The sequence below is a fragment of the Nannobrachium achirus genome, assembly GCF_963921795.1.
Source record: "Nannobrachium achirus genome assembly, chromosome: 9".
Classification (NCBI taxonomy): Eukaryota; Metazoa; Chordata; class Actinopteri; order Myctophiformes; family Myctophidae; genus Nannobrachium; species Nannobrachium achirus.
In genome coordinates this window covers 13,070,642-13,097,043 of record NC_137818.1, presented here as the reverse complement: position 1 = coordinate 13,097,043, position 26,402 = coordinate 13,070,642, and the positions used below count along the sequence as shown (strand labels likewise).

The window sequence follows — 26,402 nt, the reverse complement described above, 5'->3', positions numbered from 1 at the left end:
GGTCCATTTGGTTCCTAACCATCATTTAGCTGGGGACCCCCTGGAACTCCCTCGAGTCCATCAAGGACCCCTGAAGGTCCCCGGACCCCACTTCAAAGCTGTAAGTAACATTTGTAATATCGGAGCACATTGCACATCAAAACAGCCTTTGATAGGCCATTACCAGCCAATACAAATTGTCGAAAGAAATGTTACATTTCGTGCATTCCTAAAGCATGCCATTACTAAACAGATCATTTAGAGAGACAAACAGACAGACAGAGGTAATGAATCACCTGAAGGAGATGGCGAAGGAGCTGGGTTCTGTCCTCTTCCGGACGAGGAAGGCTCCGTCACGCGGGACCCTCATCAGCATGTTCTCAGCATGGCTCCTGGACAGGTTGGCGTGGTACCACCTATGGACACCAACACAGCAGGTCAGTCCATTTGTTAGTTTCATCCACCACATGATGGATAATGTGCCTCGACAACAAACTTCTTTAACTGAAGAAAACTAATACAAAAAATAAGCTATAATGACTAAAACTAAGACTAAACATAATTGACAATTTGGTCAACAAATAAACTAGACTAAAATGTCAGGGAGGGACAAGCGGAGAAGAGATCCAGTAGAACTAAAAGACTGACTGATCATGTTTGGCTGCGCTCGTGTGTTGCACTCTGAAAATAGCAGATCTATCTAAAAGCTCTCAGTTGTGAGCTTGTAGATCGGCAATATTCAGCATGCAGCCAAGTGTAAAATCAGACATTACAACGCAAAATATTTTTTTTTTGTCAACTAAATCAACTGTAGATTTAAATCAACAAAAATATAGATATTTTGTCAAATAAAACTAGACTAAACCTAAAACTTTCAGATAACTAAAACTAAATTACATTTGATTCAAAAGACTATGACTAAAACTAAATGAAATTGTATTGCTGTCAGAATTAACAGTGGTCCAGATGGCCTGTGGGTTCAGTCAGTGTATTCTGACAGATGGATGCCATCCATTATTCATGCCCCTTCAAAATGGTAAATTGTCTTCCTCATGAGTACTACAGCTGTCACCGTTACAAAACTTTGCTTTGACAATTAATTGTCGCTGAAATAATTTCGCGATTCATGATTAAAATTGTGTAATTGTGTAAACTTTATTTACCAGTAAGACTCCCTAATCTGGAGATAAGTGACAGTCAGGTCACATGTAAAAGTCGGCCTGATGGTGGCGCTAAATGGGACAGATTCATGTTGCTTTATTGATAGTATACAGTAGCAAATGGGGAGAGAGAGACAGGGAGTGTACACACAGCAACGGTCATCGGGATCCAGAATTCAAACCCGCAACATGCTGTCAGGCTGCACTGGAGCCTGAGTGCTCGGACTACTGGCCCAGCGGTGCGGACCTCTAGAGTGCTATTCATTGTACATGTACAACAAAGTTTATGGGGCATGAACTAGATGTGTTTAGTTGTGTTTTGCAGTTCAGGTTAAAAAAACTACAGCAAATTAAAAACATGACGAGCTAGTAAGCATCACATCTGCAGCAAATACAATGAATACATTATCAGTGTATTAGATTTAGTGCCAAATCAAAATTAATAATGGGTTTGTTAGATTCAGTGCCAATGTGGAAGCATAGACAGTAGTCAACACAACAGTATACGTCTCTGAACATAACTGTCGTCCCAGTCTCCTTGAAGGTGGCATGATACCCACTTCCAGTTCCGCTTCATTTTCCTATAGCTTTGTTTGTTTGATTGGCTTGACAGCAGACGTGAAGCGGAAACACGTAATATGAAGGAGCCAATCAAACAAAGGTTATGGGGAAATGAACCAGTGGGTTTATGCCACATTAGGGAAACTACAGTAGGACTACATTTATGCACAGAGCTTATTGACAATTAAAAATCTACCTATCCCACCTTCTATTGAAAATGATTAGGTGCAGCTGTGCTGCTTACACGTGTACGTGAGCAGTGAAGTCATGACATGACTCACTCATCCCCAGGTTCATGGAAGTAATTTCTCTATGGAGAATAACATTGGGTCATCTTAAAATCGTCATATAAGCATTGTGTTCCAAAAATAAACAAACGGTCTGCACGATATTGTCAGGGATGTGGCTCTGTATGGTTTATTATAGTCAGTCACTCATATTTGATAAAGCCTGTTTCTAGCGAAAATGTAACTAATTCGGCGACATTAGGGAGGGGTCGTTTTTTATTGAGGGGTGTTACTGGAGAAAATGTATAAGCCCTTTTATAAAATGCCATGACCCTCCCTCTCAATTGGGGAAAAAATCAGTGACCCTCCCCAAGCATTAAAATAAAAAAGATTGACCCTCCCCTACAACATGGCATTTACCACAGTAAAATTATGCCTATTAAACCTATATTATTATATTCCTAACCAGTGGCGAGAACAGAACAGAGATTTTTTTTCTTTCTTTCTTTTTTTACTGTAAATAATTAGGATTTTTTTTATGATTAAAAACGGATGTGGGCGGCAGCAGCAATGAACAATAATGAATAGGCTAATATAATGCATTGAGATCCCAGCTGCACTTCATCCCAAAAACACATTTCCAAATATAAACTAACACACCCTCCAAACTAAAGTAACACACAGTGAGTAGCCTATAGTGCTGCTAGTGTAAAAGTCAACGTGGACATCACATAAAAGTTGAGAAGTTCTCACAGGTTGAGAACAGGTTATTTGACATCTAGGTTACAGATTAAACAGTTGACACATGTGCACAACACAGAGAAGGCTTGTAACTGCTGCCATTCATTTTGTGCTGTTGATTGCCTGTCGTCAAATCTGGGTCAAATGCGCATTTTCAACGAGCGGTCGTTAATTCTTTTTAGCACCTTTTCACTTTTTACTTTAGGGAGGGGGGATACAGTTCTGACAACCATTGTTGCTGCCTTACACAGCTCTCCATTGTTTTAGGAAAATACATTGTAGTATATAAACACAGCCACTTCAGTTCATTCACACTAACTGCAGTGACTGTGGGGCATTTCCAGGGATGGCACCCAGGGTTTGTCATTACATGAAGCAGAAGGCTGTTGACAATGGTTGCATAAGTGCCTGTACCTCTGGAGCCATTGTTTGCTTTTGAAAAATTGCATGACCCTCCCTTGAATTCAAAGTGAAATCAGCAGACCCTCCCTAGGACTGAAATTGAAATAGCATGACCCTCCCCTATTTTCCTCCAGTAACACCCCTCAATAAAAAACGACCCCTCCCTTAGCGTTTTATCACCATCAGTTGATTCTTCATATCCATATGAGTCAAACCGCTTAGATCATTTGTTTATGTTTGGAACACAGTTCTTATATGACGCAATATGAAAAAAGTCTATGGGAATTCAGAATGGGGGAAAAAAAACGTGAACGAGGTAGGATGGGTAAATGACATCAAACTTCACTGCTCTACGTATAAGGTCATACTCATCAAGCCTGCCATGTTTCGCTTTGTTTTTTACCTGCTGTAGCCGTAACTTGAACTGGGAAAACAAACCACAGAATCACAGGGATGAGTTGGGGGACAGTGGAGGGGACAAAGCAGGGAATACTGGTGAAGCTCTCGTGCACACAAATGAGTTGCTCACAACGCATCGCAGCACGATGAGTTGTGAGCTTGTAGACGAGCAATCTTTGGCTTTGTGTTTCACCCAAAATACAGTAGGGGCGCTGGCATTCAAGTGGTTTAACGCCAAGTACAAAAGTTTTCCTCTTGACATGCAGCATCTCAGCTGGAGAGATTTACACATTTCCAAACCGTAATATGACATACAGTTGTGCTCGAAATTATTCAACCAACCCCCTCTGACAAATTTGTTCATTAGTCTAACCACTGTTCCTTTGACTAGAACTTGTCAACTATGCTCAAAACTGTACTTTTTGGAACATTCAGTGTCTTTGCAATTGTTTTATATCCTTTTCCTTTTTTTTTACAAAGCAATAATCTCTTCTCTGAACTTTTCTGACCATTCCTTAGACTTAGCCATGTTTCTACCTGCTCTAATCACAGTCAGCAAGTCAACAAACTTCTAGTCAGGCCAGATTGCACATCTGATGCAACTATTTAAGCCCCTGATTAGTCGATTGCAGTTGATTAGTTGTTTTCAGGTGTAATTAAGAGTTGAATAATTGAAACGAATGTTACTTTTGAGCTATTTACATTGTTCTTGTATGGGTTTGAATAATTTTGAGCACAACCGTAAATATAAGGTAACAATGTCATTCACCGCTGCCGGAGATGAAAATGTTATTTACAGCAATGCTCTGAGCCAAGAGGAGTTTGATGCCGTTCAAATGCATCTACTGTAGGTAACAAGCTAGCAAGTTCACGCTGCTTCAGTTCAGACTCACTCCTTGCTCTCGTGGGCGTTGGTCTGGGGCACCGGCTCCGTCAGCTTCATCTCAAACTCGTTGCAGCGCAGCGCCACCTGCTGGTAGTGGGTGATGAGGGCGAAGAGTGTGTCGAACACCAGGTTGTCCGTCAGGTAGAACTTGGGGCTGCCCGCCTCCTGGCGGGAGTGGATGCGACAGTGCTGGACCCGCCCTGAACGCCTGGAGCGGCGGGAGGAGAGACATGTTAAAGATGGAGGCAAGGACTAAAGCAGGGGTCTTTAACAGGGGGTCTGGGACCCCTAGGGGGTCCTCAGAGTTACTACTAGTTTTTTATATTAACCACTTGAACCCTAGCATCCATATTCTGAGAACTTTAGCCAAAAATAGCAGATCTAAAAGCTCACAACACCTCGCGCTACGAGGTGTTGAGAGCTTGTAGATCGGTTATTTTTTGGTGTAGAGGGGAAAAAGAGCAGACTAAGTACAGAGTGAAATTTCAAGTTATTAAGTATTGACGGTTCAAGTGGTTAAATATCTGAAAACACAAATTGACATGAATCCAAAACACACTAATGATTGTGCTGTCAAACGATGAAACTATGGAATCTATGAAAAGGTTGTTACTGCTCCATCTCTCTCTCAACTTAGGGGTCCCTGGTCTAAAAACATTGAAGACCCCTGGACTAAAGTATTATTCTTTATCCTGAAGCTCATTTACGACCCACCCCATCTCCTTGTATCTACGTGAGGAATGGTAACGGATCATTTACACTTCACAGGCATTTAGCAGATGTCTCGTATCCTTCCAGAGCCTCTTGAAAGTGCAAGATCAGAGTATCTGGCATGTAACCTCAGTCAACAAACAACTTGGTGAATAGTCACACACAGTAAGTAGAGTAGGGATGCTTGGGCCAGATATCGGTATCGGCCGATATATATTAGCCATTTTGGGTCAATATTGGTATTGGCAAATAAAGCTGACATTAACCGATGGCACTTATGGCAGTAGCCGATATTTATATTTATTTAGTTGTTGATAAGCAAAAATCATAAATCTCTTATAATGAAGATATATTTGTTACCCTGGCACAAAAGGCTAAGGGAGAAATAAATATATGAACAAATATCGGTATCAGTATTGTTATTGCCTAAATAAACATCAACCACATCTGTCAAAACAATGTTCATCTAAATCACATTCTTGACATTTGACTCGTGTTCAGACAAGAACAAGCAAGAACAGGTGACCAACATACAGTAACAAGGGTTATCTATTAATTTATACCCTGTATTACAACAATGTCTCTTGCCACACTAACTGTTCCTTTTGACTTCCTCAGGATATGGAATAAAAATGTGGCTACGCTCAGAGGCTATTCAATGACTATTGGAGGTGCATATGATCCACCTTGATAACAACATTTATGCAACGACACCCCTTGTGCTAATGAGAACCTTTTCACACTCTCCAAGCAGAGCTGTACAGTAAGTACAGTACATGGCATGTGATGAGAAGCCAGCAGCGACACTGATTTGCTTCCAGATAACCTGACCCGTGCTGCAGAGCCGATGCATTAGCGGATAGAATGCCTGCCATCACGAGATCAGATCCACCACCAACACCACATTCAAATCAATGAGAATGTCGTCAGTATTGACGGATTGATCGGACATGCCAGTCCGTCACTGTCCCATTTTGCATGTGCCCTGCTGAGCCAAGTACCCAGGACAAACAAACAAACAACTTTCAGGTCAACATGCTACAGTATAGGCCTCATTACAAGTCAACATGAAATCGCTGTTGGGTGGAAAACCAAAACAACATTAGTTTTCAAGAAATGTTCAGCAAATCTCTTGCAAGCAAAAGCCATGTGTTTCAGTAGCAGAAAGACAGTGGGTAGTCTATGTGTCTCTGTGCCATAAAGCAGTGGTTCTCAACCTTTTCAGGCCGCAACCCACAAAATAATCATATTTTAACTGGGAACCCCCCCACCCTGCCGAGCACTAAGAGTTGAGGCATTACATTTTGTACAGTATAACACGGTTCTATTGTGAAAATAGCAGATCTACATGCTCACACCGCCTCGCACTGCTATTTTCACAATTTATGCCTCTAATGTTTGACAATTTGTCCAATGTCTGTGTGTCTCTGTACCAGAAAGACAGTGTGTAGTCTCTGTGTGTCTCTGTACCAGAAAGACAGTGTGTAGTCTCTGTGTGTCTCTGTACCAGAAAGACAGTGTGTAGTCTCTGTGTGTCTCTGTACCAGAAAGACAGTGTGTAGTCTCTGTACCAGAAAGACAGTGTGTAGTCTCTGTACCAGAAAGACAGTGTGTAGTCTCTATGTGTCTCTGTACCAGAAAGACAGTGTGTAGTCTCTATGTGTCTCTGTACCAGAAAGACAGTGTGTAGTCTCTGTGTGTCTCTGTACCAGAAAGACAGTGTGTAGTCTCTGTGTGTCTCTGTACCAGAAAGACAGTGTGTAGTCTCCCACGAAGGTCTCACTCTCTCGGACCAGGAAGGAGCCGTCGGGGGCTCCGGTCTCCAGGCAGTACTCTGACAGCAGCCTCTCTGCGATCTGCCTCCCGTCCCGCCCCGCACCCAGCTTCCCGTGGAACCACTTCTCTGTCACGTGCTGGTCCATACCGTTGGATACCTGAGAGAGGAGGACAAGGGAGGAGAGAGAGGAGAGACAGACAGAGAGTGAACTGTTGGATTCCTATTCTATTCGAGCTGACTGTGAGACATGGCAGTGACGACTGCCATGACATGTTCGGTGTTCGCGCTCCCATGTGGAATACATCAGCCATTAGCATTACACATAACATTTCTATGCACCTTTCCAACCAACTTTCAATATCCCCATTTCTATTTGCCCATAAATATTGTCTTGCTCTGCCACTAGCTAAGGATTTCAGGTAGATACTAGGTGTGTGTGTGTGTGTGTGTGTGTGTGTGTGTGTGTGTGTGTGTGTGTGTGCGTGTGCGTGTGTGTGTGTGTGTGATAAGTTAGTTAACTGTTCCTACTAGTTGATATAGACCTTTTAATTATTATTGCAAAACACTTTTATTCTGAGAAAACTCATCCTCTTGTAATACAAAAGTTCCACAGCAGTCGCTGCTCTACTTCAACAGTGCTGTTCCTTCTAGTTGATATGTATTATTTTCTTTCTTGTAAAACACTTTTGTTCTGCGAAAATACATCCTTTTGTGATACAAATCCCACAGCAATCACTTGTATATCTGCTATTTTTCAATAGTTAAAGCACAAAATGGTGTGACACCCCTGCTCCTCACCTCTCTGTGCTCCTCCTCATCGTCATTGCCCTGGTTACTGGAGGTCTCCTCAGAGTAGTAGATCTTAGTGCTGGTCAGGACGAAGAAATGAGGGTACCACTCCTGGTAGGGGAGATGGGACATACAGGGTTAGAAGAAATGAGGGTACAACTCCTGGTAGGAGGAGAGATGGGACATACAGGGTTAGAAGAAATGAGGGTACCACTCCTGGTAGGAGGAGAGATGGGACATACAGGGTTAGAAGAAATGAGGGTACCACTCCTGGTAGGGGGAGTCAGTTATGTGGCACATCAGGAAGACAAACACAAATGCTAGTTTACGATGCAGTTCTAATCTTGGTCGACTTTGGTACTTATATAATATATTTGTTCAGACCACAAATGTTAAAGCATGTTATTTAGATTGTATGTTATTTAGACAGAGGCTATAGGTGAATCGTTTACCTGATATTCTAGTTTCTTCGAGGCACTAACATTGTTCTCTCTGCTACTCTACTTATGTGATTACCTCTGTTGTTTGCCTTGTCAGTTTGTTCATGCTTACCCCTGCTTCTTCTGATCTCACACATGTATGGATAAGAGTGTCTGCTAAAATACCTAAGTTATTATGAATTATAAATTGAAATTTTAAAGCGTGGTGGTGGTGGTGGTGGTGGTGGTGCCTACATGGTTGATGGGGTCTTCCAGGTAAAGGATTCCGTTCTTGATGGAGTTGCTGATGTCGTTCTCAGAGTAGGGGGTGGAGGTGGACACCTCCTCGTAGGCACTGCCTTCTGCAAGCTTCTTATGCTGTGGAGAAACAAGACAGAAGACATGAGGGGATGAGAGGAGGAGGAACAAGACAGGAGATGTGAGGAGATGCGTGGGGGCAGATAGGATAGCCCTCTTCTACTACTGTTACGGCCACTAACCTTGGATCGAACACCGTGGCCATAACATAATGACAGGACAAGAGTCAGGTCTCAAAATGCATATTCATTTATTTTAAATTGACATAACCTGTTAAATATTGCTTTATTCTTGTACACAAGACTAATCATACCAGGAGGGTAGAGAGAAACACAAAACTGGGACCTAACTAAAGCCTAACAAACAAACAAAAAGTATGGGCTGGCTAGAAACTAAAAACAGGGGAGTCTGGTGAGCCAATCACTAAGTGACCCTAGTCCCACCAGACTCCCATAATCTACCAAAACAAAACAATAAGACTAAACTAACGACTAACTAATAAGATGCCTCAGGGCGACAAGCGACCAAGGGCGAGGTCGTGATCCCTGATGTGGACATCAGGGATCTCCATATATGGGCATAAAAGGGATTTGTTTCCCCCTGGCATCACAGGGATCTCTCTAAACAGGGCATCATTAATATTGATGACATCAGGGAACTCCATATATGGGCATGAAAGGGATTATGCGTTGGTTACCTTAATGAGAATCTTTCTCTTGAGCTGGTTGGGCGATGGCAGGCCGTCAGCTGAGATGTCCACAGCCTTGGTCAGCAGCATGTCCCCAAACACCTTCTTGAAGTTGGTGGCCATGTTCCTCTGCTGCACGATGCTGCAGTGGTCCTCGATGGACAGGATGACCGGGTAGCTGTGGAACAAAACACACTTCAGTCTTTCTAAATCATTTGCTGCCCCCTCCCGAGTTTCCCCGAGTTATTCCCGTTGTTTGAAGCCGCCACACCCGAGTTTCCCAAGTTGGGTCAGAATTTGCATTAATGTTTTTGTTTTTCAAAATAGCATGATCCCGATCCCAAAATTGCATGTTTGACCCCTATACCAACCCCATCTTTCAAACATGGCAGCCATGTTTGTTTACATTTGAAGAAAACATGATGGCTGCTATCTCATGAATGCCTGAAGGGATTTCCAAGCGGATTATTTTGTTTGAAAGCTGTGAACGGCATGCACACACGTGGTGCATGATCTGTGCATGATCCATGCACTATGGATTACATGGCAGTATATGGAGAATGTGGCAGTTTTTAAAATGCATGATTTGGGAGTCCACTTGTAATATCCTTGAGAACCTGCTTAAGTGTGCTAGTTTTGGCCCACTTTATACCGTCAGTTAATTAACTCATCAGTTTTCTTGGGTACGCTATGTTCGCTTCAACGTCTCATCCTTCTTTCTCTCACCCACGCCCACACATACAGCTACACGCCAAACACACACCTACACAAGCCACACACACACACAGCTACACAAGCAAAACCTCACCCACGCACCACACACACACCTACACAAACAAAACAAAACTAAAGTTAAAGAGTCTAGTGGGAACAGGTTGCGGTTCACAGGAGACTCACTCAGAGGTGACGAAGGCGTGTTCTTTGATGGTTGTGAGGACGTCATAGAACTTGATCTTTGTTGTGAGGGTGTGTCCGTGGTAGATGACTGGCATTCCTTCTGGGCCGTCCCAGCAGTCCACTGGAACACACACACACACACACACACACACACACACACACACACACACACACACACACACACACACACACACACACACACACACACACACACACACACACACACACACACACACACACACACACACACACTTAAATGCTTTATTTGAGTTCACAGGCCATTTGATTTTCTTTGTTCTCTCAATTCTTCTAAAAAAAAGGGGTCTTCAACATTTTCAGGCCAAAGACCCCTTAGTTGAAAGAGAAATGAAGCAGGGACCCCCCCTCTCCCCCCCACAACCTTTTCATAGATTATAATTTAATCGTTTGACGGCACAATCAGTGTATTTTGGATTCTTTGCCAAAAATAGCCGACCTACAAGCTCACATTGCCTCCAGGGCGAGGTGTTGTGAGCTTGTAGATCTGCACTTTTTGTCTAAAGTTCTCAGAATACGGATGTTAAGGTTCAAGTGGTTAATATAAAAAAGGGGAAAAAAAATTCTATCACACAAAGATTTGAAGGACCCACTGTAGTAACTCTGAGGGGTCCTGGACCCCCTGTTGAATACCCCTGACTTAAGGGTACACAGTGGACAGATTTCAATTTCGCTACACTTAAACCACAGTGTAGGCTACTAAAGTACAACTGTCGGTAGTTTATTATGAAAAGGCTACACTTAAACTTAGTCATCATAAACAGCTGACACATTTTTGTTTTATGTATACAGTGTGGTTTAGTGTAGAGAGATTAAACTAGGAAAGAAGTGGTTATAGATCTTTAACTCTTGAGTGTAAAATGAAACCCGTAAGGGTCCATTTGGTCTCCCCTTCCCTGATATTCCAAACATACACAATTCATCGTATCTGGAGATACAAAAAAAATAAAGAAAAAACTATAAAGAAATCAATGTAGAAAAAAAAATGTTTTAGTGCACCACTTCATTTGGATTCAACCAATGCACAGTAACAAATCCTCAGTATTAATTTACAGGTCAATTTAGGTTCCATTTTGTACAGAGTTCAATGTAACACTGAGGGGTTTAATGTGTAAAAAGGTGCCATACATGTCAGTTTAAACAACAATCTTACATCATCTCTATGAGACGAGGTGACCCTTTGACACGCTTCCAACACAGCCTTATGAATAGAAACCTGTCCGTCAAGGATTTGCTTTAACGACAATAAACACATGTGTGTTGTGTAAGAGGTGTGTGTGTGTGTGTGTGTGTGTGTGTGTGTGTGTGTGTGTGTGTGTGTTTGTTTGAGAAAGAGAGAGAGACTAAAGGTGCTGACGCTGAATTTAAAGTAGAACAGTGTGGGAGAGCCAAAGACTACTGTAAAGAAGGTTAAGTGTCAAGTGGGAGAAATGTATGATACTGTGTGCACTGTGTGTGTGTGTGCATGCGTGTGTGCGTTTACTTACACTCGATGCAGCGACAGCCCATCCTCAGACAGCGTGAGTACGCCTCCAGGGACGACTCGCTGGAAAACTGGTCTCCCGTCAGGTAGCTGAAAATAAGCACACAACGTCAAACCACATGCATGCAACACACACACACACAGTAAAACCAGTAAAACTCCCTAATCGGGAGATAAGCGACCGTCAGGTCACATGTATACACAATAATGATGTCTGCAAAAAGCAACCTCATGGTGGCGCTAGAAGAGGGCCATGTGAGAAATCAGGGGCGGAGGTTGTGGTTTGCCAGCCAAGGAGTCTGTGTGAAAAGTTTGGCATGAATACGGGCAACGGTGCCGGAGCTAAGAGTAGGGCCAAAAGTGTTACGTGACGTGATGGACAGACGGAGGGAGGGACGGACAGACAGACACATAAGTATCAATTTAACCTCTATACTTCATCATACGACTGTGTCACGCGAAAATAGCTGATCTTCGAGTTATGCGACACGTTGAAAGATCTCCAACTATGGTGACAAAATGGTGACAAAATAGCAGCACAAGGTTGAAAGTGGTTAACTCTCAAAATGCCTCTCCCCGTGCTGGTACCTTGCCGTGGTGGAGAGGCTTGTGTGTCTCAATGACTCTTGAAAGCTATACCGGAGGGGGTTCAACCCCCAGCAGGTCCTACCATGCCGGGCAGGTTTCAGAGTAGAGGCCAGACAAAAGTCAGCACCTGATCCTCCAGGTTGGGGGTTGGGCGTGGGGTTAACAACCCCACCCTGGAAAAAACACTCTGTTACGGAAACGACGACGACAAAAACCCAAACATACTCAGGACCTAGAGTAGACTTGAGCCAGCCAATTGGCAGAATGACTATTGCTAATGAAAGCCCTCAGGAGGAAGTTAGTGATACGATGGCAAGTCTGCTCAGGCCCAAAGCCAAGCTTCGGATAGGAGCTTGGAATGTACGTACCATGTACGAGACATCAAAATCAGCCCAAGTGGTAAATGAAATGAGGAGGTACCACCTGGACATTCTTGGAGTTAGTGAGTGCCGCTGGACCGGATCCGGACGCCAAATTATGAGCGATGGCCCGACCATCCTGTACTCTGGACATGAGAAGACTCACACCAACGGTGTAGCCCTGATTATTGCCAAGGAGAAAGTAAACACCTTGATGGATTGGGAGCCAATCAGTGACCGAATGTTAAGAGCCCGCTTCAACTCAAAACACTGCAAGCTTACCATCATCCAGTGTTACGCGCCAACAAATGAAGCTGATGACGAGGTGAAGGACGAATGGTATGAACATCTAAACCAAGTCATATCCAAAGTCCCTCGTCATGACATGCTCTTGATCACGGGAGACCTGAACGCGAAAGTAGGAGAGGATAATACCAACTACGAAAGGGCCATGGGGAAACACGGATGCGGTGTTATGAATAACAACGGTGAACGTCTAGCAGACTTCTGTTTAAACAACAACTGCGTCATCGGAGGTACCATCTTCCCCCACAAGTCAATCCATAAGCTCACATGGAGGTCACCAGGTGGTAGATCATTCAACCAGATCGACCATATCATCGTCAATGGAAAATGGCGACGGTCACTCATAGATGTTAGAGCTTTCCGTGGAGCTGACGTTTTCAGCGACCATCACCTAATAACAGCTACAGTGAAGTTGAAACTTCGCAAGGTGAAGAAACAGAGTCAGCAAAGGAAACAACTCGACACCACCAAACTCAAGTGTCCAAATACGAAACAGCAGTTTGTGTTAGAGATTAGGAATCGCTTCCAAGCACTTGCCGATATGACAGAGGATGATACCCCAGTTAACACCAAGTGGGATGGGATCAAGCATACCTATGTGGATGCAGCAACTAAAATCTTGGGATACAAGAAGAAAAACAACAAGAAATGGATAACACCTGGTACATGGCAAAAAATTGAAGAAAGGAAACAACTGAAAGCAAAGTTGCTAAGCACCAAGTCCCCAAGACTCCAGGAACAAGTCCAAAAGGCCTATACGGCAAAGGACATAGAGGTCAAAAGGAGTGCCAGGAAGGACAAGCGGTCTTTTGTAGAGGAAATGGCGTGTGAAGCTGAGCAGGCCGCAGCCAGGGGAGAGTTGGGGACCGTCTATAAGATCACCAAACAGCTCTGTGGCAGAAACACCAGCCAGTCAGCCCCCATCAGATGTAAGAACGGGACCGTTATAACAACTGAAAGGGAGCAAGCAGCAAGATGGCTCCAACACTTTCAGGAAGTGCTAAACTGCCCTAAACCAGACACACCGGCCAATCCTCAACCAGCAATAGATGTCCTCAACATCGACATTAGCCCAATTACAGCCTCTGAGATCAAGGATGCTCTTAAAGCCATGAAGAGTGGCAAAGCAGCAGGCATCGACTCCATCGAAGCAGAGATGCTCAAGGCTGACCCTGTCACAGCAACATCAGTGTTGGTTAATCTCTTCAGGACCATCTGGGAGAGTGACACCATTCCAAGTGACTGGGAAAAGGGACTAATTGTGAAACTTCCCAAGAAAGGCAACCTACAGATCTGTGACAACTGGCGTGGTATTACACTACTTTCCATCCCCAGCAAGATCTTCTGCAGAGTGCTCCTCAAACGCATTGAACCAGTAATCGACAACAAGCTGAGGGAAGAACAAGCCGGTTTCAGAAGAGGCAGAGGATGCATTGATCAGATCTTTGCACTAAGAAACATCATTGAACAGTGCATTGAGTGGAATGTCCCTCTATACATCAATTTCATAGACTTCAGAAAGGCCTTTGACAGTGTGCACAGAGAGACCCTTTGGAACATCCTGAGGTCATATGGAATCCCGGACAAAATTATCACCCTGATTAGCCTGTTCTACAACCACTTTGAATGTAGTGTGATCATTAACAACAAGACACTCTCGGAATGGTTTCCAGTAGAATCAGGTGTACGGCAGGGCTGCATCCTCTCCCCCTTTCTGTTCCTAGTTACTCTTGACTGGATCATGCGTAACACTACATCGGACATGCGCAGAGGAATTCAGTGGACGCCTTTCTCCCACTTAGAGGATCTAGACTTTGCGGACGACCTGGCGGTCTTGTCCTCAAAGAGAGATCACCTGCAAGAGAAAACGGATAGGCTGAGTAAATATGCAAAACAGACAGGTCTGAACATCAACACCTCAAAGACACAAGTCATGTGCATAAACACCACCAACCCTACACCTATCACCATCAATGGCGTGCCACTTGATTTTGCAGAGGACTTCACATATCTGGGGAGCCTCATCAGCAAGGACAATGGAGCGAAAAAAGACATCCAAGCAAGGCTCTCCAAAGCTCGTGGGGCCTTCGCAAGACTACAGCCAATCTGGAAGTCCCGACAGTACCATCTTAGGACCAAGATCCAGCTCTACAACAGCTGCGTGAAATCTGTCCTCATGTACGGTTCGGAATGCTGGCGAGTAGTTAAAGGGGACATGAATAAAATCAGTGCCTTCCACAATGGGTGCCTTAGAAAGATCTGCCGAATCTTCTGGCCAAACAAAATAACAAACAAGGAGCTGTACGCCAAAACAGGATGCAGAGATGTGGTCCTTGAAATAAAACTCAGGCGACTCAGATGGCTAGGCCATGTTCTAAGAATGGACAACGAGAGGATACCAAAGGCAGCGCTAAGATGGACACCACCGGGAAAACGTAGGCCTGGGCGGCCTAGGAACACCTGGCGGAGAACGGTTGAGGGGGAGCTGAAGGAGCTGAAGCTTACATGGGGCGAGGCACAGAGACTAGCACAGCAGAGAGATGAATGGCGTCGAGTCGTCGAAGCCTTATTTCCCATCCGGGAAGAAGAGGATTAAGTAAGTAAGTAACTCTCAAAATGGGTCACTGGCTCATTTTACACTGACTCTCTAGATCAGTTGTTCTCAAACTGTTTTGGCTCAAGAAATATATTGTACTTCATAGCACCTTTATTATCATATTTTGGTACGTAAGCTAAGCAAGTAAATATTTCCACCTAACATACAGTCATGAGGAAAACAAGGTCGACAAGCTCGCGACACATTGTGAGCTTGTAAATATAATAAGAGATCTACAAAGAGATTTGTGGTTGAACTGAAGTGATATTGATAACGTCCAGATAGATCAAAGTATTCTGTGGCACCCTGGGACTTAAGTCACGGTGCACACTTGGAGAACCACTGCTCTAGAGCAGGGTCTTCAACGTTTTCAGGCCAAGGACCCCTTAGTTGAGAGAGAGATGAAGCAGGGACCCCTATGACCTTTTCATAGATTCCATATAGTTTCATTGTTTGTTTGACAGCACAATCATCAGTGTATTTTGGATTCAATTTGTGTTTTCAGATATTTAACGTTACCTAATAAACTTGACCTTTTACTCTGTACTTAGTCTGCTCTTTTTAGCCGATCTACAAGCTCACAACGCCTCGCAGCGCGAGGCGTTGTGAGCTTGTAGATCGGCTATTTTTCGGCTAAAGTTATCAGAATATGGACGCTAGGGTTCAGGTTGTTAATATAAAAAGGATCGGAAGATTTGGAGGACCCCCTGTAGTAACTCTGAAGACACCCTAGGGGTCCTGGACCCCCTGTTGAAGACCCCTGCTCTAGAGTCCAATTCAAACCCAGGATTTTGTTGTGGAATCATGCATCACATACTGTACTGCCACGCACCGCAAAGCGCACACACACACACACACAGGCACGCACACACACGTTCCGTGGCGGTTACTGTAGCACAACCGCGAGAATGTCATCATATCAAAAGGGGGGTTCTTTCTCTTTGTCGACCAGAGTAAACAATCATTTCTCATTCGGCCGGGACAATTCAAACTTTAATCAAAGCAACGTGGAAGCTTTCATTGCGGCCCCTGCATCGAGTATTGTTTCACAGCGCGGCAGAGAAAGTTATCATTTCGGCTGCCTTTCACACACTTTTCAATGGGAGGAAAAAGACATTTTCCTGCAGAATGCGAGGCCAAGCTTTCATGGTACAAGGTTGATTGTTAAATAATACACTTTTATCTGATGTCGCTGCCTGCGGCGGCTTGAAAACCTTAGGACAAAAGCACCACGTGACCCGTGGCCTGGTGCCATGATGTGGAGGGAGAGGAATGAACGTCCCCAAAGGGACTAACGGAACCACAACTTTCGGGAAATTTGGTCCGCTTTGAAAGTGACGCTGAACTTTGGTCGAACCTTGGGGGTCGGCAGTAGCCGAGCGGGCCAGAGAGTCCGGTCTCTCTCTCTCTGGGAATCGGAAAGGCTGGACGGTTTGCCCACTGGCGACGCCCGCTCAGTCTACGTGTCCCTGAGCAAGACAAGACGTAACCCCTAAACTCTTCTATTGCTGGTGAATGGGATTCGGTGTAGACCAGGGGTCTTCAACGTGTTTAGGCCAAGGACCCCTTAGTTGAGAGAGAGATGAAGCAGGGAACCCCGCAACCTTTTCATAGATTCCATATAGTTTCATTGTTTGACAGCACAATCATCAGTGTATTTTGGATTCATGTCAATTTGTGTTTTCAGATATTTAACCACTTGAACCATCAATATTTAATAAACTTGACCTTTCACTCTGTACTTAGTCTGCTCTTTCCCCTCTACACCAAACCTCTCTGCCGGATCTACAAGCTCACAACGCCTCGCAGCGCGAGGCGTTGTGAGCTTGTAGATCAGCTATTTTTGGCTAAAGTTCTCAGAATATGGACACTAGGGTTCAAGTGGTTAAAAAAGAGAAAAAAAGCTTCGGTCACAAAAAGCTTTGGAGGACCCCCTGTAGAAGACCCCTGGTGTAGGCTGTAGAGGGAGATAAGGAGGGGACCTAGTACAGACCCCTGGGGGACCCCAGTCTGCGAAATATATAGGGTTTTTAAAGGACAACTCCGCCCTAAATCACTTCTCGGCTCATGTTCCTACTTACAGTATATTGATCCCAAAAGACTGTCCATTAGGGAGTCTATTAGGCAGAAATGCCCCTGTTGTCCAGTTTCCCAAGCAGAACGCAGCAGCTGTCATAGCATAAGTGTGGAGCCCATAAGCCTATCGCTTTTACACTATTTGTTGTGTTCAAAAGGGATTTTCTTTTTCATGAATGTGTTACTAGTTGTCATTACAAACACATCCATGCTTTGGTTGTCCCACACAAGCCACCACAATCTCATAAATAATGTTTTGGGGTGAGCATTCGGCACAAGTGCCAATCAAAGTGACTGCACTGGCCCATCAACAGGGCATCTTTTCCGGGACTTGGCAAAACACATAAAAACATAACATGTTTAGCAGAGTGTGATGGATAGTGTGGGACAACGATGCCATGTATGTGTTTGTAATGACAACTAGTACCACAGTCATGAAAAGTTAAAACACTTGACCACAACAAATAGTGTAAAAGCGATACTATAGGCTTATAGGCTCCACTCTATGCTAAGAGAGCTGCTGGGAAACGGCAAAACAGGGGCATTTCTGCCTAATAGACCCCATGGACAGTCTTTTTGGATCAATATAAGTAGGAAAATGAGCCTAGAAGTGTTTTAGGGCGGAGTTGTCCTTTAAGAACTAGTTAAATGTCGGACTAACCTTCTAATTTAAAACGTATCGTCTCCGTTAGTCGGAAACATCATACCGGTATGTCCAAAAATTTTACCTTTCAGGGTTCAAATATATATATATATATTTTGCAAAAGTAGATGACCTACAAGCTCAAAATGCGTATGGTGCTTCACGCCACATCGAGTTTGTATAGCTGCTACTTTTGAAGCTTTTGTGTGCCGCTGTGGTATGATCAAGTGGGAGCGTTAATCTACGGAAAACCACAAAAAGTTAGGAGATAGGAGGTTTCTGCCCAACGGTGATGATATACTAATTCTAAGATGGTAAAACAATTAAAAACTGTTCTTCTGGCTGGGTCAACACCAGCAGCTACGTCCTTACGTGTTGTGCGAGGAGGAGATCCAGTAGTGGGACAGGGGGTTGTTCATGTCATCGGGACACACCTGGTCCAGGGAGGAGTCCATGATGGTGTTTTCCTTGGAGAACAGGTAGGTCATCAGCTGGAGGAGGACAACACAGAGAGATAGGAAACAAAACAGGAGATTAGGGATGAAAATGTCATCATGATTTTTGTGACAAAAGAAATCGCGATTTCCGATATCATCGCCATAATCAAAATCCATTATCCTGATTCCTGGGGCAGGCGGAACATTTGCCAAAAAATAGCCGATCTACAAGCTCAAAACGTGTGTAGCTTGTAGATCGGCTATTTGATAGAGAGTGAAAAAAGACTGCATCAAGTACATATATTCAAAGTACCCTTTAGCAATTATAGAGGGTTTAAATGGTACCGGATATGCAGCTCGGCAAATCAAGGTGAATTGATCCCAGTGCATAATTGAGGACGATATCACGATAAATGAAATCTCCACGATGCGATTATCGTTTTTTATCACAATAAATAAATCGATTATCGTACCATCCCTAGGCCCTACCGGAGATGGGATTGTTACGGGTCGATCGCTAGACAGTAGACATTCATGTACAAAAGATACACAGCGTATTTTTAGCTTCATATCTTTACAGCTGAAGTTCAAACCAGCTCAACTCTTTTGTAGCTTTAGTAAATCTGTATCCTGATCTCTGTATCTGCAAGTGTGCCAACGCAGCATGACAGAATAAAAGCAGCTATTGCATAAAGGGGGTTCCACACGGTACGCGGTTGCCGTCGGGGCTGCCGCTAGGATCAGCAGTGGTTGCACCGCTGTGAGACACAAACACACTCGCTCAGTGTTTCACAAAGATGAACACAATCCATCTCTCACCGCTCACGTACGCATGCACAAACGAGCACGCTCACGGTGGATTTCACGGGACCGCGCCCGCTCACATCGCCACCCCAAAACTTCGCTGCGCGGCCAAAAAAGCCGCCCGCCCCTCATTGAAAATGAATTACTAGCAGGCGGTGACCACGTACCGTGTGGAACCCCCTTAAGTCAGTGGTTCTCAAATTGTGGTCCAGGGACCCCCAAGGGGTCCTTGAGGGGGTGGGGGGGTCTCCCGGCATGTGCACTTAAACCTCTCCAACTGATCCAAAATGCTGCGGCACGACTGGTCTTCAACCAGCCTAAGTTCTCACATGTCTCTCCCCTTCTCCGCAGCCTCCACTGGCTCCCGGTTGCGGCCCGCATGGAATACAAAACACTGATGCTGACCTTCAAAGCAGCCAAAGGTATGGCTCCTCCATACCTCCAAAACCTGATCAACCCCTACACCCCCACCCGTGCACTTAGATCAGGCAACACAGGGATGCTGACAGAACCCTCGCTAAAAAACCCAGGGCAAAAATCCACTCGTCCGAGACAGTTTGCCCTCCAGGCCCCCAAGCTGTGGAATAAACTCCCTGTCGCACTTAGAACAACGGACTCACTCGCTAGCTTTCGCCGTGGACTGAAGACTCACCTTTTCAGACTCCACCAAAACCCTTAGCACTACTGGAAATCAATGTTCATACATGAAGCTAGTTAGCATTCGTTTTTTAGGTTTTTAGAAACCTTTTTTATTATTTTATTTTTCGTTACAGATTATACTGTTTTTCTAGATAGATATTCATTTGCATGTGTTATATTGCTGTTGATGTACTGACATTTGTTTATTATTGTGATATTTGATCTGCTTATTGTAAGTCGCTTTGGATTAAAAGCGTCTGCTAAATGCCTAAACTGTAAACTGTAAACTGGGGGGGTAAATTCCAGGGGGTCCCCAAAAAAATGAGGAACAGTTTAAATACTTCTTTAAATACTTTACTTATGTCCTATTTGATATTTTTGCAATTTGAAAATGACTGATCTATCTAAGCTTGCAAAACCTTGAATGTTATGCTGATGTGGTGGGTGGGCCCCTGGCACCAAACCTTTTCAGAATGTTTAAAACATTTCCAGACAGGAGAGACAGACAGACAGGAGATGGGTTTGTTTAAGGTCGATGCTGGCCAGACTGCATAAGTAATGGACTTTTCCCCACTCTACCTGACACCAGATTACATTTACTAAAATGTGTAAGCAATCTGCTTTGATCAGAAGCAATCATTCATTGACGGTAAACATAATGTATGGTAAAGAACAGGGGGAGTGCAGCTTAGAATGAGATTAAATTCTGCTGACAGGAATTTCCAACACTGTAAAATAACTCATCTCTCTACAAACAGTATATGCCCAACTGTAGCATGATTTATACTTGGTCACGTGCCGGTATCGTGCACCCAAATTAACCGATCTAGAAGTTCGCAACATGTTGTGAGGTTGTAGGTTAAGAATAAAAGAGTGCATGGACACACTCTCCAAATCTATTTGTCAGAAGAATGTTGCCTACCAAATATTCTTGATTGTGCCTCTCGAAGTAGCCCGCCATGTTTGCATTAATTTACCTCGATTGATTAAAAATAAACTAGTAAAACGCCTCAGGGCAACACCGACCTCGCGCCATGTCTTGGCCATCTGGCCAGTGATGTATATCGGACCAGTTACCCATATATGGAGACCCCTGGTACCCATATATGGAGATCCATGTACTGTATATGGAGATTATGCTGTGAGAGCCCAAACATGCTTACTCAGTTATTCGTTATGTGAATGTTCTATGATGTCTATGACATCTGACATCATACCATTTTATGCCCATACATGGAGATCCCCGTCTGTAGAACCAGCCTCACAGATATGGGCTGTCTTGGCCATATATGGGCATTCCCATAATAATAATAATAATATCCCAGATTTATATAGCGCTTTTCTAAGTACCCAAAGATGCTTTTCATGGGGGTGCAAGAGAAAACTAAAAACTATTTTATTAGAGAAAAACGCATGGAGACTACAAAGATAAAACCATTTAAAAACAATGAAGAAAAAGGACAGCGGAAAGAGTTAGCTGGAGTAAGCAATGTGAAAGAGGTGCGTTTTGAGGGTGGTTTTGAAGGTTTGGAGGGTGTGGGCATCTCTGATGGTTTTGGGGAGTGCATTCCAGAGGGTTGGGGCAGCAAAAGCAAATGCTCTGTCACCTCAGGTACGGTATGTGGTCTTGGGGACTTCGAGGAGATTTGCATCACCAGACCTGATGGAGCGGGAGGAGACATAACGATCGAGGAGGTCGGAGAGGTATGGTGGAGCAAGATTGTTTAGTGCCTGCCTTGTAGGTGTTTTTTTAAATGGATTCTTTGTTTGACCGGGGGCCAATGGAGGTCACGGAGGACTGGTGTTATGTGGTCTCTGGAACGGGTACTGGTGGACATATTGAAGTTTATTGAGGACTTTGGAGGTGGTGCCATGGAGGATACTATTGCAGTAGTCGAGACGGGATGTAATGAAGGCATGGATGAGTGCTTCAGCTGCAGAGAATGTGAAGTCCTGTTAGATATGGGCTTGATAATATTGATGACATCAGGGAACTCTATGTATGTATGTTGCCCCTGCACCAGCTTCCTCTCTCCCTCTCACTCAAGCATCCTGCAGCTTCATGGGTCGACCACAGAAACCCTCCTCTGCTTCCTGCAGAAGTCTCACGTGGCTGCGCCACACAGTCAATAACTTCTCTATGGACGTGGGAGGAGACCCTCGCGTTGCAGGGCTGCGGTCAAGACAATCCATGTTGATTTTAAAGTAATGCATCTTCTTCTCCGTCCCACCCACTGCAAAAAAGTTTTTATTCCATGAGTCAGCGTCCAAAGCAACGCGTGTGTGTGTGTGTATGTGGGGGGAGACGTGTTCTGTTACATAAGAAAGATTCGGAAACAAGCAGGATGATCGAGCACCAAAGAACAAAAGAGACGAGAGAGAGAGAGACAACCCTGACTCCAACCCACTTTCAAGCTGGCATCCCTACTATTTTGTGATCTCTCTGTGGTCCTCAGACGAGCCCTCCTTCGGCGTCTCCAGTCATCTGGGTTCTCCATACATCTGGCCCAGCTCATTTGTGCTTTCTGCAACCAGCATCTTGATGCCCTCTCCAGACCATGAATGCAGTTTTTACTATGGTGAAAGAAATGCAAATGCCCTCCTTTCCATGCCATACCTGAAGGCAGCATTCAAGAGAATTGCCCTCTTTTTGTGTGGAAATCACATGCTGTAAGCCACATCTGTATTGACTTGATTACGCTTCGCAGCGCAACGCGTTGTGAGCTTGGAGGTCTGCTATTTTCGATATTTTGACCAAAAGGCCCTTTTAGACATTTTAGCCCCTGCCTCTCTAACATTCTCTGCATGTCCCTGGCTTCACGTACCTCGTCTTGGTGGAAGTAGGGCTGCTCCACCTCTCTCAGAGGATCCTTCAGGTAGCCGAACATGAAGTCTTGTACCTGGTTGTTGTCTGTGGCCCACAGCTCCTGCGTTCAACACAGGGAGGCCAGATTTAATACGCAACTCAAATTCCACTTTGTGTACAGATGTGAAATAAAGTTAGCAAAATTCTTTGTCATGTTAGCCGGTCGTTTTGTTTACAGGGAAAGGGAAAATAATTGAGATAGAAAAGAAAACAAAGGAAAACTGTTCCGAGATGGATAACGCTTTAGAATTGCTATTCATTATAATCCAACTATTAAAACATATTTAACGTGTCATTAATAGCTCATTAACTAATAGTTTGTAAGTAATCTATAAGGCACATGAATGATCTATTAAATACTTACAACGAATAGTTATTCTAAAGTGTTACCCAGAAAATTATCCCTGTATTAGTTAATAACTGATAAGGTGCATAGTTTAAAGAACAATAGCACAATACAATAGCAACACATATAGAAACAGTCCCGTGTGTCTCTAGTCTCACGTGCACGTGAGGCGTCTAATATTTTGTCCAATGATTAATTTGTCATTTTAGAGGTATTAAAGTCCTTAAATTGTCACTTTAGAAATGTGCAGATACCTTATATACACTTTAACTTTATGTGCAACATAGTTTTCTCTCTCTCCACATTAAACAAACCAACATAAAGCTTATCATCCGGGGACCCCCCAAAATGAGACCCACAGGTTGAGAACCACTGCATTATCAGACATGTCAGTCAGTGTAAACATTGGGTAGCAGTTCCCCTTGCAGATGGAACAACGTGTTACATTGAAATTTTGCACGAAGCCACACAGGAAGTCTGACGTATCGCGGTCGGACTCCCCTCGCTGAGCGAGACAGAGACAGAGAGAGAGAGCGACACAGAGAGAGAGAGAGAGAGAGAGAGAGAGAGAGAGAGAGAGAGAGAGAGAGTACCTTTTGAGATTCCAACAGGAAGCTCTTGAAATCCTCTAGAGAGATCCTCTGTTCCGGTCTGTCAATGAACCTGACGGAGGAACACAGAAAAAGACTAAACACCATGCATTTGATCATTTCATAAAACACGTCAATCCGACAATAGAGATATTCGCGGTGTGTGTCAGACAGTGTGTTTGCCGTCGGTTGGCCTTACCTCTGTAGAACGGCAATCTCCATCTGAAAGAAAGTGTTCACAATTGGGGTCATTGTTATAACTGAAGATCATTATTTGTTTGAAGAAATCATAGAGCTCTGTAGGTATAGAAAATATCTGTCAATTTCTGCGCAAAAATCTATAAAAACGTAAGATTTGAAGTTAACCACATGAACCTTAGCGTTCCTATTCTGGGCATGTCATAATAGGCGAACAGTCATCCAAAATAGCAAAAAAAAAACTCAACAGCCATTGCTTTGTGAGTGAGGACCTTTTTTTTCTAAGATTTGTTTTTGGGCTTTTAAGCCTTTATTGATAGGACAGTAGACTGACAGGAACTGGGGGGAGAGATGGGTAGTGACACGCGGTAAAGGTCGTCCGGATCGGGAATCGAACCGGCGACACCGCCAGGCACCCATGCCTATGTGGCAATGCCTAAGTGTGGTATGCGCCTGGACCAGTAGGCCAGCGGGCGCCCCGTGAGTGAGGATCTGCCGTTTTCACAGACGAGATCTGATAAAGAGCTACAAAAAAAGAAGGGGGTCCGAATACAGGCCCCTGGGGGACCCCAGTCAAATGAAGTACACAGTGTTTAAGTGGGTAATTAGTCAAAAGCAGGGATCTTTTTATGTCTAAAACCAGGCAGCCACATGATCATGCTGGGGGGGCTGTGTGTGTGTGTGTGTGTGTGTGTGTGTGTGTGTGTGTGTGTGTGTGTGTGTGTGTGTGTGAGTGTGTGTGTGTGTGTGGTCAGTCACATAATGAAGTCTGGATTATACCGGTCGTGGTGTGGTGAGACACGCTGAAAATAGCTGATCTACAAGCTTGTATACAACAGCATGTTATGTAGACAGATGACCTACCTGTATATATCGTCACCCTAATAAACTATTGGCCTACACTACAGTATATCATTTTTTAAGGTTTATAGGACAATTTTAAAACTGATCCAAAACTAAACTATATGATATTTCTTAATCATTTCACCCAAAACGTTAATAAATAATTATGACTAATAATGTAAAAATAACAGTCGTCTGTCAGGAATGTAACATAAAAGGATTAACCCTAGGAATCCGGAGTTCCGCGATCACGGAATTTATCACAGAATTCGCGACCACCCGCGGATTTGCGGCGGGTGTAGTTATTACTACTATTATAAAACGATTTGTACATGGTCTGGCCAGTGGCCACCTCATACAGAGCCTGGGGGAATAGCTTAGCTTCCCTCCTGCTAGCACTGATGCTGGATGGTCCCACATTCCTGACAGAAACTGTGTCCTGAACTATAGTTCCTCTCTATGCCTCTATGGTCCTGGCAATAACAATGCTAATGCAGAAGAGAATAAATAAATATTACACCCATACTAGGTAGTCAACACAATATAGAGAACGTAGGAGAATTGTTATTTTGACCAACATCTGCCTGTTTATCTCTCCTACGGTACCAACATGAATACAGCATGGAATTGTGGACAAAATCTTGTCCAACAGACCAACAATAACAAAAATAATGGGACCTTGATATGAAATAGGTTGAAAACGTCTGGTTTAGAGTCAGACTGATGACTTGGGTTCTTGGCTTACCTATGACCCTAGATTATTATTATATATTATTATTATGTATTGGCTCGTGCTGTCCTTTGCTTACTGCAGATCACTCTAGATTAAAGATTGTTTGCTAAATGCCTAAAATTTTAAATCTGATATTTCGGCACACAACATCAATTAAGCACGAGGTCATCCCGTTACATCTGACCCCGGCTGGCTAGCCCTGTACATCTGTCCGTGTGTGCGTGTGTGTGCGTGTGCGTGTGTGTGTGTAAGCGCTAATGGCCTCCACTAGAAGGGTCTGGTGAAGGTTTTAACTGGTCTGTATTGATCGGGAGCCATTTGAGAACAGACAGATTGGGCTGGAGGGAGGGGGGAGGGAGGGTGTGAGTGCCTTAGCGAGCCATCAAATGGGACCGACCGACCGCTTCAGGAGCTACGATGATGATGATGATCAGGCTAGGTTGTATAAAAATGGATTGGGGCAGGGGTTGGGGGTGAGTGGGGGAAGAGCGGGGGGGTTGGGGCGGCCGGTAACTGGACGGATAGAGTGTCAACCACACGATGATGGCAAGGTCTCGGTTCGATGCCGACTGGAGATCCTTTGTTGCATGTCCTTTAGCCTTCTAGTCCAACTCTCCACCCCCTCACGTAAAGCATCTTTGGGTACTTAGAAAAGCGCTATATCAATTTGAGATAACAGCAGGGCAATTTTATGATGGCCATGGCCGCCGTTGCCCCTCAGTTTGGCCTTGTGCCCCTCAAACCAATGGCATGACCTGAGGCCACAGTGGCCTTAATGCCCCAGCTGACTGTACCACTTTCTCCTCTCTTTCTTGTCATGTAGACACCAGTACAGTTTCTTTTATTGAAATCTTAACTCCCGAGTCCCCATCTTTAAACCAATCCAGTGACTTTGATTGGTGCAG

General features: G+C 44.1%; 2 protein-coding genes across 2 annotated transcripts in view; both read right to left on the bottom strand.

The window, feature by feature from the left end:
- LOC308290648 (deoxynucleoside triphosphate triphosphohydrolase SAMHD1-like) overlaps positions 1–26,402 on the bottom strand; it is a gene marked incomplete at its 3' end in the record, with an annotated part of 439,146 nt that overhangs the window by 141,163 nt on the left and 271,581 nt on the right. The window lies entirely within an intron of this gene.
- Positions 1–26,402, bottom strand: part of plcg1 (phospholipase C, gamma 1) — a 70,882-nt gene that overhangs the window by 16,128 nt on the left and 28,352 nt on the right. The window contains exons 8-19 of the mRNA XM_080733871.1: positions 23,923–23,945; positions 23,727–23,796; positions 22,747–22,848; positions 18,414–18,532; positions 11,478–11,563; positions 9,955–10,075; positions 9,067–9,235; positions 8,307–8,429; positions 7,642–7,743; positions 6,813–7,000; positions 4,363–4,563; positions 276–395 (exon numbers count right to left, since the gene is read on the bottom strand). Of these exons, the coding sequence (XP_080589997.1) occupies positions 276–395; positions 4,363–4,563; positions 6,813–7,000; positions 7,642–7,743; positions 8,307–8,429; positions 9,067–9,235; positions 9,955–10,075; positions 11,478–11,563; positions 18,414–18,532; positions 22,747–22,848; positions 23,727–23,796; positions 23,923–23,945 (1,424 nt within the window). The remainder of the gene's footprint in view (positions 1–275; positions 396–4,362; positions 4,564–6,812; positions 7,001–7,641; positions 7,744–8,306; positions 8,430–9,066; positions 9,236–9,954; positions 10,076–11,477; positions 11,564–18,413; positions 18,533–22,746; positions 22,849–23,726; positions 23,797–23,922; positions 23,946–26,402) is intronic.